Raw genomic sequence first — 18,189 nt, 5'->3', positions numbered from 1 at the left:
CCTGAAAGAAGAAAAAAATTATATTTGCCATATAAACTCAAGGATGCGAGACAAAAAGTCGTAATTACCCGTTTTATTTTTTATCCCGTGGCAGGAACAATCTTCAGTCGATTTCAAATGAGGGGCATTGCCACCTATAAGCTTTTGATGAAGCTATATGCAAGTGATAAAAAGATAAAGATTTATTGAATCAGAGAAAAAAATTATGAAAAAATGGAGTTCATCAGAATGTTATGGAAGTATGTGGATATATACACTACATGCACGCACGGTTCCTGTAGCTCAAGTGGTAGAGCATTGCGTTAATAAGCAAGTAAGCAAGCATAAGGTTGGGGGTTTGATTCCCCGGGAACACAGAATACTGAATGCACTGTAAGTGGCTAAAAGCGTCTGCTAAATGCATACATTATATATATATATATATATATATATATATATAATGGCTCACAAATATGGTCCAATAAGGTTGGGGATGCAGGGGAGAACAGTAATTCCAAACAAACCATAAAACTGCGTCGTTAATGTAATGGTTCACCCAAAAAAAGAACATTTGCTTCTGGACAAAATAGTGAAGTAATACTAAATCATTCCAAATCAGTTTTAAATCTTGGGATGGCTCAAGGGGGGGTACATTTTCAGCTAATTTCATTTTTTGTGTGAACTATCCCATTAAATTACAGTAAAAACGCCGATTGAAAGAAAGCGGTTGAGAAGAACTGATCGGAGACATACAGTGGGATGTGCATACCTGACCTCTGTTTCAGTTCTGCATGTACTGCACATGCTTTGGAGGTCTCTTGTGTTGTAACTCCTCACCATTGTTCCCCTCAATAAAGACCTGTCTTTATCATGTGCCCCTGTGAAAGAGGAGAAGGTGGTGTCAAAACCTGAGTGAACACAGCACACTAACAAACCCAGCAGCCCACGTACAACACACACAGAGCTGCGGGGTCAAGGTGAAAGCCAGGGTAAGAAAGGCCCTCCGTATGACTAAATCCATTGGGAATAGGAGGAAAAATTCCCAACTTCCCACTGGAGAATTCCATTCAGTTCTCACTCGGCCTGGGGATTTTTTGTTTCTGAACGTGAGCGCAGAGAATGAGAAGCTGTGTGGGCATCTGTGTAATATGTGCAAACGAATGAAGGCATATGAAATGAGATGTGGGTGATTCAGAGGTTTGTTGAGTGTTTGGACGGCGTGTTCTGGAGGGATCATGATTACAGAAGCCCAGCTGACGATGAGCGCATGATGACATGCAGTCGACACAAAAGAGTCTCCTGTCTTCCTCCTCACATCACCATCAAACCAGATTTCATTCTCAGTGCCAAATGGGTTCGGAGAGAAACTATTAACTAATGTTTGATAGGAGTTCAGTACGTTATATACTTAGAATTACAACTTCGAAAAATATTTTGTGTGTGTGTGTGTGTGTGTATACAAGTTGTAAATTTTCTATTTAGTTTAAAAAAAAATAATAATAATAATAGGTAATTGATGACTGTATAAATTCCACAGTAAAACCTATTAACTGGTAATAATACATTTTCTTATTATATACAGGGAGACACTAACAGATCTAACCTTAAATCTAACGTAATTTTACAGTAAAATACTGTTGAATGTACAGTTTTTGGATGTAAAAAAACATCTTATAATTTACAGTAATTGCAAATCTTGTAATTTACAATCCCTGTGTGGCACTTCACATTTGATTCTTATTAGTTTTTTTTGTTTGTTATATAAATTAAAATATATAACCCCTGATATTAATAACTATTCAAATGTTTCGGTTTGAAAATAGGAAACATCCTTGTTGTTTTCAAAAATTATTAGTAACTTTGAAGTAAACGGTGTACTAAGTTATGTGCACATTTAATTTTTACGTTATTACATTTTATTTTTTCGAAATGTCTAATGTTATTAGAAAATAATAATTACAATTTATATTTCTTACGAGTTTTTATAGTCTAGCCCAAAATAATAGTAAAAATAATGTGTGTTTTTTTCTTTTTGCTATTATTAGTAATTTGTATTAAATGATCTTTCTATTCTTCTTGCTATATTTATTGCTAATTTCGCTCATCACTATCCACCCAGTCAGATCAGATGTGGAAAATATCTATTTCCTTCATTTGTTTTAGTATATGTGCAGCAAGAAGATTAGTATTAAATAAAAACCTGCTTCAAATTGTACTGGTTTCTTTTCAGAGAATAATAATGGATTATGTTATAATTTAATAAACTATATTTAACTCTGCCTAATTAACACGGTGGAGGTTTTTGTCTGAGTGCAAGAAATGTGTGTTATAAGCTATTAGACATGAGAGTGACAAGTTCCCGAGGAGCTGATTGTTCCCAGATGCGGCCGTGTTGTGTGCCAGACTGCGCTCCCATCCCAGAGTTTATTAATGGCAACTTATAAAACTGTTACATCACAGCAACAATTCTCTTCAATGGCGTTTGCTGGAGTCGGTAGGTAACTTTCCGTGGGATTTCTCGCCCCATTGCCTGTGTCCTTAAACGACCGTAAATCAAAAGCTTGTGAATATTTTTCTACACTATAAAAGAAAAACCACAGAGACTTGCCATCATACATTATATAAACTTTTGGTGCCACAAAATTATGTATTCATGCACTTTATAGCATTTTTATCCCATGTTAGTGAGGCTGCCTTCCAATGTCGAGTCAATTAAACAAAGGTTTTGCCATAACCTGAAAACAGCCATTACAATTTATAACAGACCTCTTTACAAAGCTGGAGTGTAATTATTTTAATAACTGTCTGACCTGCAGCCGATGTTCCCTTGAGTGCAGTGTAGCAGCTTTCAAGTGCTAATGATAATTGCTAATGCAATTCCAATTGGAAGTATGTCTTGCACCTTTTACAATTACTGTTCTCTTTGGAGACCTGTAAAATTTGTTTTAATAATAATAATTATATACACATACATATATATTATATATATTATAAACTCTTGCCAGAAATATTGGTGAAAAAAACCTTTTGGTGTGTATTATTTTGCACCAAATATTGTACTCATTAACTAATTTTAATTAAACTTGATTTATTATTTAAAGGATTTTTTTTCTCTAATTTACAAAAATGTAACATTCTTTAAAATTTTGACATTAAATGGGGGTCTTGACTTTCTTGGCTGTATGAAACAATTAAATTTTGCAATTAAATAACTGTATTCAAATAAAGCTAAATTATTACAAATAAGTAACATCATTTTCACCTTTTGAAGACGAGCAAATGATCTCATTATATTTTCTAAATTTTTACACAAACTATTCAACTCTGTTACCAAAGAAAAAAAGATTTCACATTTTTTTCCTTTCATTTATGGTAAATATATGTTTATCAACAATTAAAAATCTCTATTTTGCCACAAATTAGCTGCCCCCAATGAGTGACGGCTTAATTTAGGCCCTGCTACCTATTCTGCCATTGATTTGTTTTACTATTATTATTATTTACATGGCATTTTTAATTATAATGCATTAATTTTGCTTCCTATTTGATGCTTCTTGTTAGAAAGCCGCAAAATCACCCAAACCAGACTTCTATTAAATATGTTACAAATGTTGGTCACAGGGTTGTTAAGTAAAAGAAACCCCATATATATATATATATATATATATATATATATATATATATATAATTTAGTTTTACCTAATAAAGCAGATGGCTTTTTAGAGGTTAGACACCACCCTTCACAGAACATTTGTTTAAAAATAGATCTTTTTTAATGTGCCATGCAAGCTGTGTACTTACTTGCATCACACTTTTGACCAGTTTTCTTGGCCTTTGTATGGTGCTGCCATCTGCTGGTCCTGGTTTATGTCATCAACGAGTCTTTCTCCTTCCACACACACACACACACACACACACACACACTTGCTGCGCTCCTGTGATGCCAGTGAGACACACCATGTGTAATAGTCAGGTGGGCCAGATGTGCTCCTGAATCACAGGTAGGTCTGAGTCCTCCGGCGCCGAGCACATCTCTCAGGGGAAGACAGGAGACGGCGTGTCTGCAATCAGAGACATGTGCATTGATCTCTACAGCTTCCACACAAGGTGAACGTCTAAAGGGAATCAATCTTTTGTGCTAAGATTTCATGTAAGACCTGGTCATAACCTTAAAGGGATGTTTGGTCATCTTCTACTCATCTGTCTTCCTCGTGTCAGTCCACACACACATGACTTTCACAAAAAAGATAGATGTTTAACAGTATTTCCAGACTTTCATTTTCCATATAATGAAAGTGAATGGAGACTGGGACTGTCAGTGTCCAAAACTAAGCATTATGAAGACTTGTGATCTATATTTGTAGTCAGGAGACATGCTTCGGTCATTGAAACTGGCTCAAGACATATTGAGATGGCATTTTTCAATATGTGTTAGCTCTGTTTTTCACACAAAGCTGTCATAAGGACTTTATATGAATTCTGTTACTATTTACTGGTGCTTGTATAGTCATTAAAACAGCAGCATGTAATTCCGCTAGTGCTAATTTTGTGTTGTCATTCACTGAAGTAGCCTAAATTATGATTACATTTTAGCAGAAATTATTCTGGGTAAATAAAGTACATTTAAAATTTTTCAATAAATTTGTTATCATTATAGTCTTCACCTGTGTGACTCCGCTTAAACTCGCTTTGAAGGGAAGGGTCTTTAGTAACTATTGTTTTTTTCTTGATTCCATTTGAAACTTCCTCGAACTTTAAAGACTTTTTAAACGGTTCCAGGGTGTATAATTACATCACCGCTTCGCGAGTGAAAAAGTCGCTACAAATGAACAGTTACACAACACTGATCATCTGTTAGCGTTCCTCCGAAACAGTGTTCAATTACATGCAGCTGCTCGCGAGCCCCTAGCGGCTGATCGCTGTATTGCACGTCTTTTAAGACGTCAAAATTCATTTAACGTATTAGTTCATTTGTATTGATAATTAATGAACGAAAATAGATATTTTAAAATAAAATGCGTAGTACCAAATATAAATAAATACATTTCAGGTGGCACTTCTGCAAGGGTTAGAAACCAAATAAAATAAAATAAAGTAAAATAAAATAAATATTGATGTGAGGCATTTTGAGTGGAGGTAATTTAGGATTAATTTAGTGATTTAAAAACAGAAATTTCAAACCTGGTTAAATTAAATTAAATAAAAATGTATTTAAAATTAATTAATGAATAAAATTAACATGATTAAATAAAATCGATATGTGTTGCACTTTGAGTGGAAGTAAACGGTTGCCGTATAATTACATTTACAGCGCCATCTTTTGGTAGGATGAGAGGGTTGTTCTTTTTCCATTGACATGAAGAAAACTTTGAAATTGAAGTTCAAAATAAAATATGTGAAAATAAGCAAAGAAAAAAACGTTATAGAATATGTATCATTTTGCCTAAATAAGTGAACAGACCTGAATAGCAAGAATGAATCCTGAAACTTATGCTAGACATAATAATAATAAAATCAAGACAAACGGTTAAAGAGTGCAAGAAGAAAACACATTATTATTATTATTTAATAATAATAATCATAATAATATATTGTCTAAATTAAATTAAATTGCTTTAAACTTCATTAAATAATACATTAAAATAAAAAAAGAATAGGAATAAATGTTTACTAAATGTGGATGTGTTTATTTGTGTTTATTTCTCAGCAGCTGATGCACGGAAGCGACGGTCGCGGGGGAACCAGTGGATGTTTTTCAAAGCCCACAATGCTGCCTAACTAGACCGTGTGTGAAAGCATTTTGTGGTTTATTCCGCTCTTCAGTGCTGATAGTCGTCTCGCTGGGCTTTGAAACACAGTCCGTGTTGACTTCCGGATTGCTGAAGTCAAGCAGCAGCGGGACTGTCCTGAAGCATTAGACACTGAGTGTAGCCTGTTTCATGCCTGCCTTACAGACATCAAGACACGAGCACCGGGGCACTGGAGCACCGGCATCCCACCACACGAGCCGCACAGGTCACCCCACCAGCCCTCATAACACCGGTTCAAACCGAGGCTCTTTAGAAACCAGTCCAAGTCAATTAGGAGCAGCTCCGTGTCCAGAAATACCAACTCCAGCCCAGGATATCATTTAAAACAGCCGGTGAAAGTCACAGCAGAGCTGGACCCGCTGCGAGCAGCATGGACTGGTTGATGGGGTGAGTCCAGATAATACTATACTTATGAATTATCACGTGCACTCTTAAAAATAATGGTCCTTAATTGGCATCAGTGCTTCTGTTTAGAACCTTGAACATCCATGGAACCTTTCAAACTGCAGAAAATCTTATTTTAATTCAAAAAAAGGTTCTTTAGATTTTTAAATTCTTCAGAATGGTTGTTTGAGGAACTGTTCACCGAAAGGTTCTTTTGGCATCGCTTCAAAAACACACTTTTGGTTGTGTAAGTGTTCACGTTTTTAAGTTTTATGCCACGTTAAAGAAATTCAAGGTGTTTTTCTTAGAAGTGAATGAGCTTTGATATGTACAGTAGTGAATGACTGGGCTCACTGACTGTTGAACTGTACTGGAAAAGGCTCAGTCATTCTGTAGGATTTAATGCTGGATGTCGTCTGACATCGTCTATGACTTTAAACCGAACATGGCACCTTGTTCTGCTCGTGTGGTTTCCTCCATGACATCCTGAGAAGCTACACCCTGACCTGTCGGGTTATTTAAGGCCAGGAAGCGATCACAAGACTTAAATATTTGTCACCGATCTATTTCAGAATAATCCATTAAGACGTGTAGTTTTTGACATCTGGTTAGTTTTTCAGATTTTCTCAGGTATTGGCAAATGGTTGGCTGGATATCTATCAGGAGGTTAGTTTTACATTAACTTGACTGCATGAGATCTACTTATTTTTTTCACTTTGAGTTACATATGAAGTACTGTATGATTGGTAGTGTTGTAAATCAATCAATCAATCAATCAATCAATACATAAACTGCATCATGGTTTCAAACCTGTATTTCATTTTATACATTGTTTGATACCTTTCTTTTATAGCATGCCTTATCATGTTTTAGTCCAGTAGACATATTTTCCTTCAAGCAAGTCTGTTTGTTCTCAATATCCCTGATGACAGATGTTTAATCTGACGGTTATGATTTGCAGAAGACGCTGTTATTTTTAAACTGTTGACTGACTGTGGTTCAAGATTAGATTTGGTTGCTTTCGTCTCAGTCTGCTCTGAGCCCCACTAGTATTGATTTGGTTAATATTGCAATTAAATTTGCACTTATTTGTGTCTGCCGAGTAATCATACAGCGGACATTGGAACGAGCAAGCTTCCATTTCCACTCCCATTGGTTGACGCTGCATTATGTCACAGCTCATTTGCCTCATTTGCTCACCGCTCAGACATTTTCTGACTGACTGCAGATTCCCATATGCAGAAGTAAAAGCTATAATTTACTTATGACTTTGCACATGTAAGATAAAACAGGCAACAGAACGTAATTTTAAGAGCATTTCTCTGCTGTCAGTGAGAGCCGAGGTCACATGTGGTTTAAGCCTTATAGACAATGTCAGGCATTCCTATGGGTTAATGCCTTCATGCAGCTGGTTTAACAGGTCCAAAGACAGTGACCATACGTTCACATTCCTATCTTATTACATAAGCATCCTCTGTTGAACTGCTGCTGCTGTTTTTGTCTGTTCTAACCACATAAAGCATCATGCTGGCTGTTGCAGGCCAAATCCTTTCCTGTTTTGATGTCTTACATAGGTGGCACTTTGACCTCGGCCCTGGGATTCACCCTGCGTTCTGGCAGAAAAACGGGTTGAACTGTGTTTATTCAAACTTGCATGAAAGACAGCATGAATGTCATTGAATAGAATATTATGCAAGAAATATTTCAGGTCAGGACTCATTTTTAGACTATTTTACAAAGTGGCAATTGAAAAAATCACTTTGTCAAACTGAAATTGACATTTCGTAAAATATTTTTTAGAAATTTGTTTTTTCTTACAGTGTCAAGAATCTTAATTTGTATTTTTTTTTTACACATTTATTGGGATCTGTCAGTGTCAATATACATCAGTCGATATTGGATATTTATTGCTCATTTGCCTTGTTTTTACACTTATAGCATAAAAGCATAATTTAAGTTTTCCATCATCTGATTTTTTTTTTTTAAGTTAATCTTTAAAAACTCTAAAAGCACTGTTAAATGTAATCTTTAGATAATCGCAAAATAAATATAAATTTTTCATACTGCGCAGTGTAATGTTTTGAAAATTCATACGAAGAATCAAAAATCAACCGATTTTTATTTTTATTTATAAAAATAGTACAAAATTGGCCATTCAGCTGCTATAGTCCATTAACATGTCAATAATTATCATATTATCATTTATCGCAGTAGCGTCAGTAATTATCATTTTATCGGCAGTAATGTCAATAATTATCATCTTATCATTAATCGGAAATAGGGTTGGGCCGATAGAAGATGCTGTCGTCCTGATAGACATCACGATGTTGCGCCAGCATCGTGATACTTCCCCCCCGAATGCACGATTGCTTTTTAGATTCACTATCACTTTCGAGATTTGTGATCGTACGTACTCTGTTTATACTATGGAGTGGCAGTACTTACCTCACATTTTACAAGATTATACGTTTATCAGTGGAACTGAGGATCTACAAATCATTAATCATCATCCTCAGTCATCTCTTCGTTACACTGTGTCTACACCGGACGCAATAGTTGTCGTTTCACAGTTTGTTTCGTCCATCGTCACGTTTCGAAGTGTGGACTAAAACCCTAAAATCTAAAACTCTCTGACATATTTTAAAGATTCTATTCCACAAACTTTAAATATTTCACATACTTTTGAAAATCCATTGTAAACATAGCAGCTTTCTTCTTTCATGAGAGGGTTTGGCGCCACGGTATTTTTGTTTCCAGGCGGAACGTTAAAAAAACGCGACACACACGGCTCGCAGAAATCCTGTAGAATTCAACCAATCCGATGACGACTTCGACACTCCTGAAGTATTTCCACTTTTGTGTCTCATATGCATCTGACGTTTAGCCAACGGTCTGTGGCTGAGACTACTCCTCTATATATAATGAACCTCTATTATTGATCAGTGGCTCTGTAGTATTTTGTCGCGACGCTTGCATCTGGTGTAGTCACGGTGTTAGTAATCATGAGTTGTTTCCCTTATAAGGATTCATGCTTCAGGCACATCCCCTAACCCCACCCAGCAGTGTCATCATCCATCGCAAGGTTTTACTGTAGATATCGTCCGATGCCAAATTTGTAGACGTCGTCCAACCCTAATCGCAATAACATCAGTAATTATCATGTTAACGGTTATTGTCTTTAACTACAATTATTTCATCTGATCAGCAATGTTTAGCATTTTATCATTTATCATCAATAATGTAAATAACGAACAGCTTAGCTTATTGGCAATAACATATCAGTAATTATCATTTTATCATTTATCGCCAGTAAGGTCAATAATTATCAGCTTATCAGTTATTGGCAATAGCTTGTCAGCTTACTGGTATCTGCCAATATTTTAATACCAGGTTATTATTCTCTGTCTGGTTTTATTTCATGTTGTCTTTAATCTGTTTGGACAAAAGGTCTGTAAAGAAACAGTCCTGGTTCTGTCTGGGGACAGGTTAGCATCCTCATTTGAATGCTAGCAATAGTTTTCTAGACTTTAAGCTAATGGGGTCAAGAAGGGCACTTGACACACATAAGATGGAGTGCAGAACTTTTTATTGGAGTGGAGATTTCCACTATGTAGAAAAAAATAGCGATTACAGAAAGGGCCGGAGGGAAGGAAGTGCTGTCCGCTGGGTGGAGGGAGCTATTGTTTTCAGAGCGGTGCTTTATAAGAACTGTGTCAGATTTTACAATAGCCATGACGTTTATTAGTCCAGGTCAAGATTTTAGGACTGGTCAACTTCAGTTATTAGTCATATAATTTGCTATATTGTTTAAATATTTGACACACAGTTTTTTTGAAATGTATTTGTTTCCTGTAGACCAATAGACAGCGATACATGGAATGGCAATCTGTGATTAGAAAGCGTCTGATGAATGAAACATTATTATTTGCAGACTTTAGAAGTGTTTTTGACTTTGTTGTTTGGTGAATTATGGCAGTGTGTTTTCCTTCTGAAAGGTCCTGGTCTGTCCTTGGGGTTTGAGTTTGTTTTACTTGGCATTGCTGCTTGCTTGCTTGTTTGCTTGCAAATTCTATACTTAGTGCAGAACTGACAGCGCCAGAACTTACATTTCAAAACAAGCCCAGAGCTGAGTACATGATGCACTATTTCAATTAAATAGAAATGCAATAGGTTTTTTTATGCTTGTTTAAGGTTCAGGGGTGCTGTAACGTTTTCTTAAAAATCTCTTAATTTATTCAAAATGATATTAAAAATACCAACTCATATATACAGTGACATTTCTATGATGAGCATGTTTTTAATTTATGAATTAAAAAATATATATTTTTTTAGGTGCATTAAGTAATAAAATATCTTAGTCGTGAAATAATGAAAGAAACAAATAGTTTAGTTTCTTTTTTTTTTTGAAAAAATCACACAAATTCACTGCTGTTTAACATTCGTTAACCAAATAAGTCATGTGGTGCAGCCACTGCACAAATAAAACAAGTAAATAATCAAGTTTTTGTTTTCTTTATCGTCATCACTTTATTTGCCGTTCTCAAAAAGGTGTAGAATCAGTAAATTGAATGTGTATTTTGAAGTATAACATATTGTGGACGAATCATTTGTGTTGTGGCCAGTGTGTATTTTAGCTAGTCATGCTGCAAGACTGACACTTTTGTTATAACCGATAATCTTTTCTAATTGTGTTGACCTCTTATCTTAAGTGAACGGCTAACGATTAGCTCATAAAGTGCTCATAGTCATTAGCGCTGTAAAGCAAACACCATGTCAATAAACTAGCTCTCTTTAAGGGTAGCTTCTGAAGAACATCAGTCTATTAAACAAAAACAAACGCTCGTGCCCTGACCTTCATTCTGAGTCTCTGTGTCTGTTATTGGCCGTCGAGGAAGAAAGTCTGCTGTCAGCCAATGAGCTCCGATTAAACAGAAGGTCATGTGATCCTGCCCTTCTTAAATTTGATTTGGTCCTGACTGAGGTACAGTATGTCTTGTCTTTTCACTCATATTAAGTATTATGCTGTTGTCATTATTAAAACTACATCGTTTGGCTGACATGCCATGACAGGTCCTTTTATGTTTTTGATATTGATTTTGTCGAAATAATCTCTTTGTATCACATAAAAAGGGATTTCAAGGCCTTTCCGGTGCAATCAAAAGCAAAGATTTGCCACTGACAACGGTTTAATGATTTTCACTAGAGTCTGACAGTTACTGTACAGAAGTAAATAAGTGTGTTTGGTAGTTTCACAGGTTTATAACGAATGCGTGGGGGCTTCAGACTCGATCCCGTTATTTCATTTCATCACGGTCTCAACAGAACAGCTGGTAGATTAAATACGTCATTTTTAACCACGTACTGAGCTCATTATATGTCATGTGTTTGTGTTTAAGTGTATTGTTACATTATATGTAAGGATTGTATGTGTTCATTGTCTTTTGTGTTAATTTTTTTTCAATCAACATCAAGATTTTCAAATTTTTTAGTCTTTGAAGTCTTTTTTGACTTCAAATTATGCATAAAATAAATAGTTATGTGTGAGTGTAATATATTTTTAAAGTCATGTGCAACTAAATTTGATGGTAATACTAAATGCTGTTTTCTAAAGACTGATCAGACATTTTGAGGTTAATTGTAATTATTTTATTGTATTGCCAGTACTGTTTTTTTTTAACATAAAGGGTTAAACAAAACTGCGTGTATTTTTGTCCAATTAATGAAAAGATAAAAAAAAAAAAGTTTAAATTTTTATATCTATATAGTAATATTTGTAATTATTTTCAGAATAAATGATTTAAAAAGAAAATTATAATATAAACTGTCATATCAGTTAGTGACCATAATGTAGAAAACATGATTTAGTGTAACATTCATTGATAATGGAACAAAAACTGTTTGTTTATTGCACAATATCACCTTTAACTTCTTTGCCTTGTGTGCTGTGTAATTATTAAAAGGAGGACAGCAACATCCAGGTCAGGTCAGGAGTAGGAGATCCCAGAGGTGCTGATATTACCCGTAACCTCATGCCATTCAGCACAAATAACAGATTTCAATCACAGTCTCAACAAAAGCGTTCAGGCATCTGGACTTAGATTAGCATAGTTTCAAGAGTTATATATGGATGGATCTAAACTTCCCTTGGTTTAGATACTACTAGGCAATTAAATGAAACGCACTCAGTTTGAATGAGAATTTGATTCAGTTTTCGTGATTTTCCTTTCACATCCGTTCCCACTCATCTTGAAAGTGAATGTATCGATTGCTAAACGTCTGAAAGGAACCAGCAGATTCAAAAGAGCGATAGGAAGCGTTGAAGAGGCGCGTAACGTTTTTCGCGTCTCTCTGTGGATGTGGCCTCTGAGCTGTCACTGTTGAGAACGGATCTTGAGCTTCGCAGACAGGAAATAATCCACATAAGGCACAGCGAGCGGTTCACAATATGGACCCTGAATGACTGAATAACATACTGACGTTATATGTGACAATACAGTGGCCATGAGACGGACAGATCTACGTCAGTGGATTTCGTACCTGACATCTCTGTATCAAAACGGAGGGAATCACTGCAGCACAGAACAGCTGTCTTATTGGACAGTTAGTGTCTTTAGCAAGTAGACTGCCCCGAAATGACCTCAGACAGACAGAAACAACAACCGTACCGTCTTGTTTATGAACCTCAAGGTTTCTGTTCTCTGTTTAATCTGCATGGTTCTTTATGGATGTTTGTAATGTTACAAAAAGGTCTATGAAATGTTGTTCTTTTAAATACAGAAAACTTTCAAAAGTCATTCAATTGTAATGATATTTCAAAACATGACCGTTTTTACTGTATTTTTGATCAAATAAATACAGCCTTAAGCAAGTTAATGGTAAAATGGTTCAAAAATGTAATCATAAAAAATTACTAAAGATGCATACAAAGTCAAAATAACAATAAAAGCTAAGATTAAAAAGAAAATAATCTAAATAAGACAGTACAAGCATAACCTTGAAATAAAATCATACCAAACTCAAGCTTTCGAATGCAATTGTAATTGTGATGGACATGAAAATCTCTTTCAGAAAAGAGGAAAGAAATGCAAAAATGATATGTCATTTCTTCCCAGAACACTTTCAGACACCCTGTCAAAATCTCACGCATCTTTCTCATGTCTGAACTGTGTTTGCAGAACTGTGTGAAACTCCTTGCGTCAGATGGTCTTCAGCGTATGAAATCGAAATGAAACCAGACGTAGTATAACGTGTGATGCTGTAGATTACAGGATATTACCACGAAACACAACGGTCGCACTGAATCTAGCCACGAGTCAGAAACATGAAGAAAACCACCTGATGTGAAGTTTCAAAATCATTCATGCGAGGAGTATCAAAGTGATTTACTCATCCTCATCTCAGTTCCCCCATATGACTTACTTTCCTGCATAGAGCACAAAACGAATCATTTAGCAGAATGTTCAGGCTGCACTTTTCCATAAAATCTAAGTGGGAAATGATGAAAACACAAGTACATAGTTTCCAATATGTGTGTTTCCTGCCCAAAGTGCTATGTACTCTTTTATACACTAGATGGCAGCACATCATCACCTCCAATCATAACTGCTTTCTCTCTCCTTTACTATATCTTTATACTGCTACTGTAAAATATTTATACTTGTTTATGCCAACTATTTCTCTTCGATGGTTCATCTTCACGGTTTATCAGACTGTTTTGAAACAGAGCAAAATGTGAGAAGTAATGTCTCCTTTCTGTGTGTTTAATCAACTTGTCTGGAAACTAACAGCACATTCTTCAGCTATAAATTGAGTTACATACGTTTGTAAACTTTCTCTTGGTGCATAATAGTTTCATTGCCTCTTCGGGCTTAATCGGGGTTTGGAATAGGCTTCTACGTTGCATTGACTGCCACCAAAATCTTATGTTAATTAGGTTAGTGAGGCAACAAATACAATTAATGTTTGGTGTATAATTCTCCTGCTGTATTTAGGCCTCTTATGAGTCTCCGGTTCATCTGGGGAAGATGCTGATTGATTTGATTGCGTATGATGAACGTCCAGCAGGAGATTGAAATTATTTCAAACAGCAGATTGTAAGATGGCACAAAAGCCTCTTCCATGACTAGTTCTTATATAGTAACAATCTTAAAGGGATAGTTCACCCAAAAATTCAAATTCTGTCATTAATTACTCACCCTTTTTCCTCTAATCATCTTCGGAACACAAATTAAAGTTATTTTTGATGAAATCTGAGAGCTCTTTGCGCACAAAAAGTATTCTCGTAGCTTTGTAAAATTACGGTTAAATCCCTGATGTCACATGGACTATTTTACTGATGTCCTTGCTGCATTTCTGGACCTTGATCGTGTTTGTATCCTTGATGTCTTTGGAGGGTCAGAGAGCTGTCAGAATTAAAATATCTTAAAAATATCAAAAATATCTTAATTTGTGTTCTGAAGATAAACAAATGCCGCGTTTCCACCGAAATTACCCGGAACATTTGTACCAGGAACTTTTTTTTCCCCCAGACCTGTTGCTTTCTGTGTTTCCACCGCGGTGAAAAGTACCGGGAAGATTAGGCAAATAGACTGGTGATGTAGGTCTGCGCGTTTCTCAATACAAAGTACCGCTGATTTAAAAAAAAAAAAAAAAAAAAAGGTACGCTAATTTTGGACGAGCATCATCGGTAGTTAGTTCAGACTTTGTGCATTCGACTGGGGAGTGTGATGTCCGTGACGACGCGAATCCTGTAATTTTCCTCTCTGAATACTTACAATAAAATGAAATAGGATATAAAATACCACTGCCTCCTTTGGTTTTCATTTAAACATAATAACAGCTGCAGAAATTTACTTAGTTCAGGGATATGTGTAATGTTATATACAGCCATTGCAATGAAATGAAATATTATATAGGCTTGCCTTTTTTATTTTCATTTTAACATATAGATAAATTGAATACAGACCAAAGGAAACCTGTTAGATTTACCCCGCAGCTGAATTTTATTTTATGTTTAACCACTGAAGAGACATCAGAGCCAGCGGCACATATCAGAAGGTCTAGTCGAGGTAAGGCTGCTCTCTGCGGATACATGAGGACTGAGCTCCCGCTGATTGCGTGGAGCTCACCGTCGCAGAGATCGGCAAAACACATTTTTAAATAGGCGCTGTCTTTATAAATAAACCACAGATTTGAGTTTTAAACAACTACATTCTCGCCTGAAATACTTTTAAAATTACATTTCATGACACAATAACAGTAATATTTTGAAAATGTTGATCCGAATAAATGGTGGTTGAACTCAACCAATGCTGCGTGAACTCAACCAATCAGAATGTTTAGCACCAAAGTCCCGCCCCCGAAAGTTCTGGAACTTTGAAAAACTACCACCTCACCAGCAGGGACTTTTTGAGGGGCATTTTTTTACCCGGAACTGTATTTAGTTCCTGGTTCCTGCGGTGGAAACACACCAAGTACCAGGCCAAAGTCCCTAGTTCCTGGGTAAAGTTCCTGCGGTGGAAACGCGGCTTAAGATCTTACGAGTCTGTAACAACATGTGGGTGAGGGTGATTAATTGATGACAACATTTTCATTTTTGGGTGTACTAGCCCTTTAAGGATCAATTATACATGAATAATTAAATAAATATAAAATTTTTAATAAAGTACAAAAATATATATATTTGCATGAATCACATTCTCAAACATTTGTTTGACATGTTTATACATAAACAACTATAATAAATAAATAAAGAATTAGTTTTGCTCCTTAAACCCTTAGCTGTGTTGCCAAGTTTGCAAATATCCCACATTAATGTAATAATTTTACATGTTTGCAATGGGTTGTTTTTTAGTCCATGGGTTAAAGTGATTTTTGATGGAGGGGACTACCGACGGAGAGGAAACCAAAGAGACAGAAAAAACACACATTTTGGCAAGTTTGGATTTGCTATTTGGCTGATTTTGTTTCAAAGACCTGGCAACCCTAGCCCTCAGTTGTTCTGGAACATGACATTTACCTCATACCCTAGTGATGGATGGTGCATGTGGGAGTCTTGCACTTGAGGTTTGTAAGAGTTTGGCAACCAAAAATTTCCCAAATCTGTCTCTGAAATGATGCTAAGCATTAGTTCTGCCGAAAACTGTGGGCTCTTGCCCCGTTACCCAGATACAGAGTAAACAGCCTTGTATTTCATATAGTAATTTGAAATGTGATAAGAATAACCAGCTTTAAAACTCATCATATTGCCATTAAGGGACGAGAAAACAGCTTCCAAAGATTTAACAGTAACCAGATGTCTTGTACTTATGAAACTGGTAAATGTGTGTGTGTGTGTGTGTGTGTGTGTGTGTGTGTGTGTCCGTGTTGCTCAGTAAATAGCAGTCTGTCCCAGGATTGCACGGCTGGGTTGTCCTGGTGCACTGATGGTTCTCGCTGAGGGTTGCATAACTCTGTGAAGACTGCAGCCGCAGGGATCGATCACTCAGGACACTGCCAGCTAGCTGTAATAATAATGATGGTCCTGCCAGCCGGCCAAGCTCTCCTCAAGAGACTCGCCTACAGAGAGAGAGAAACAAACGCATTCATCATATTCTGTGTGATCGCCGCAAGACACACACTGCAGCCGAGGTACGATTACAAATATATGATCTGGCTCCCTTTCAATTCATGAGTGTGCATCTGAATAGAGTTTCAGGATGCTGAAAAGGAATTTGAACTGGAAGAACAGGAAAAGGATTTAATTTAATGGGATTTCATTGAAATTAAACACAGCAACACGTGCAAAAAAACACACAATTGCACCAGTGATTTATTGTTTTAAGATAATAAATAAAATGTTGTATTTAAGCACTTTTGTGTGTATATGTTTAATACAAATCTGCCAAATTTCTGTATGCATGAAAAAATAAATGTATTTGGCTAATTAACACTGAAAGATTAAAAGTATTATTCCTTAGAAATAAATTAGATTTTAATTCAGTTTAGTGTTGAAACCAGAAATATACAAATAGTAAAAAAGGAATGGAATAATTTACAAATCTCATATATAATATATCAGATGTTGAGAGTGAGACATTTTGAAATCTCATGCCAAATATTGTCTCATTTTGGATTTCATGAGAGCTACACAAGCCAAAAAAGTTAGGACAGGTAGCAATAAGAGGTCGGGAAAAGTTAAATGTACATATAATGAACAGCTGGAGGACCAATTTGCAACTTATTAGGTCAATTAGGAACATGATTGGGTGTAAAAAGAGCCTCTCAGAGTGGCAGTGTCTCTCGAATGTCATATACAGAAATGCTACTGTAATGGAAATCACAACATGGGCTCAGGAATACTTCCAGAAAACATTGTCAGTGAACACAATGCACTGTGCTGTTCGCCATTGCTGGCTAATAATCTATAGGGAAAAAAAGAAGCCATATCTAAACATGATCCAGAAGCGCAGGCATTTTCTCTGGACCAAGACTCATTTAAAATGCACTGTGGCAAAGTGGAAAACTGTTCTGTAGTCAGACGAATCTAAAAAATTTTTTTTGGAAAACTGGGAAACATCTGGAAAGGCAGCATCAATGCTGAAAGGTATATCAAATATATGCTCCCATCCAGACATCGTATCTTCCAGGGAAGACCTTGCATTTTCCAACATGACAATGCCAGACCACATACTGCATCAATTACAACATCATGGCTGGGTAGAAAAAGGATCCTGGTACTGAAAAGACCAGCCTGCAGTCCAGATCTTTCACCCATAGAAAACATTTGGCGCATCATAAAGAGGAATATACGGACAAAGAAGACCTAAGACAGTTGAGCAACTAGAAGCCTGTATTAGACAAGAATGGGAACATTCCTATTCCTAAACTTGAGCAACTTGTCTCCTCAGTCCCCAGACGTTTGCAGACTGTTATAAAAAGAAGAGGGGATGCCACACAGTGGTAAACATGGCCTTGTCCCAACTTTTTTGAGATGTGTTGATGCCATAAAATTTAAAACAACTTATTTTCCCCTTAA

The 18,189-nt window shown here is 36.1% G+C and overlaps 1 protein-coding gene and 1 long non-coding RNA gene across 2 annotated transcripts in view; one reads left to right on the top strand and one right to left on the bottom strand.

Annotated features, from left to right (window-relative positions):
* Window positions 1–748: 748 nt before the first annotated feature.
* LOC128014217 (uncharacterized) lies at window positions 749–4,770 on the bottom strand. Its single transcript, XR_008183501.1, has 4 exons — window positions 4,644–4,770; window positions 4,148–4,212; window positions 3,781–4,040; window positions 749–857 (listed from the first exon to the last, which is right to left on the bottom strand). It is a non-coding gene; the product is annotated as an uncharacterized LOC128014217 (long non-coding RNA).
* Window positions 4,771–5,792: 1,022 nt separating this feature from the next.
* The window catches only part of LOC128014215 (MOB kinase activator 2-like), a 40,690-nt gene continuing 28,293 nt past the window's right edge, over window positions 5,793–18,189 (top strand). Inside the window, exon 1 of the mRNA XM_052597604.1 lies at window positions 5,793–6,176. Within this exon, the coding sequence (XP_052453564.1) occupies window positions 6,160–6,176 (17 nt within the window). The 5' untranslated portion in view covers window positions 5,793–6,159. The remainder of the gene's footprint in view (window positions 6,177–18,189) is intronic.

This window comes from Carassius gibelio, chromosome B25 (assembly GCF_023724105.1).
Source record: "Carassius gibelio isolate Cgi1373 ecotype wild population from Czech Republic chromosome B25, carGib1.2-hapl.c, whole genome shotgun sequence".
NCBI classification, from domain to species: domain Eukaryota; kingdom Metazoa; phylum Chordata; class Actinopteri; order Cypriniformes; family Cyprinidae; genus Carassius; species Carassius gibelio.
This window is presented reverse-complemented; position numbering and strand designations above follow the sequence as displayed.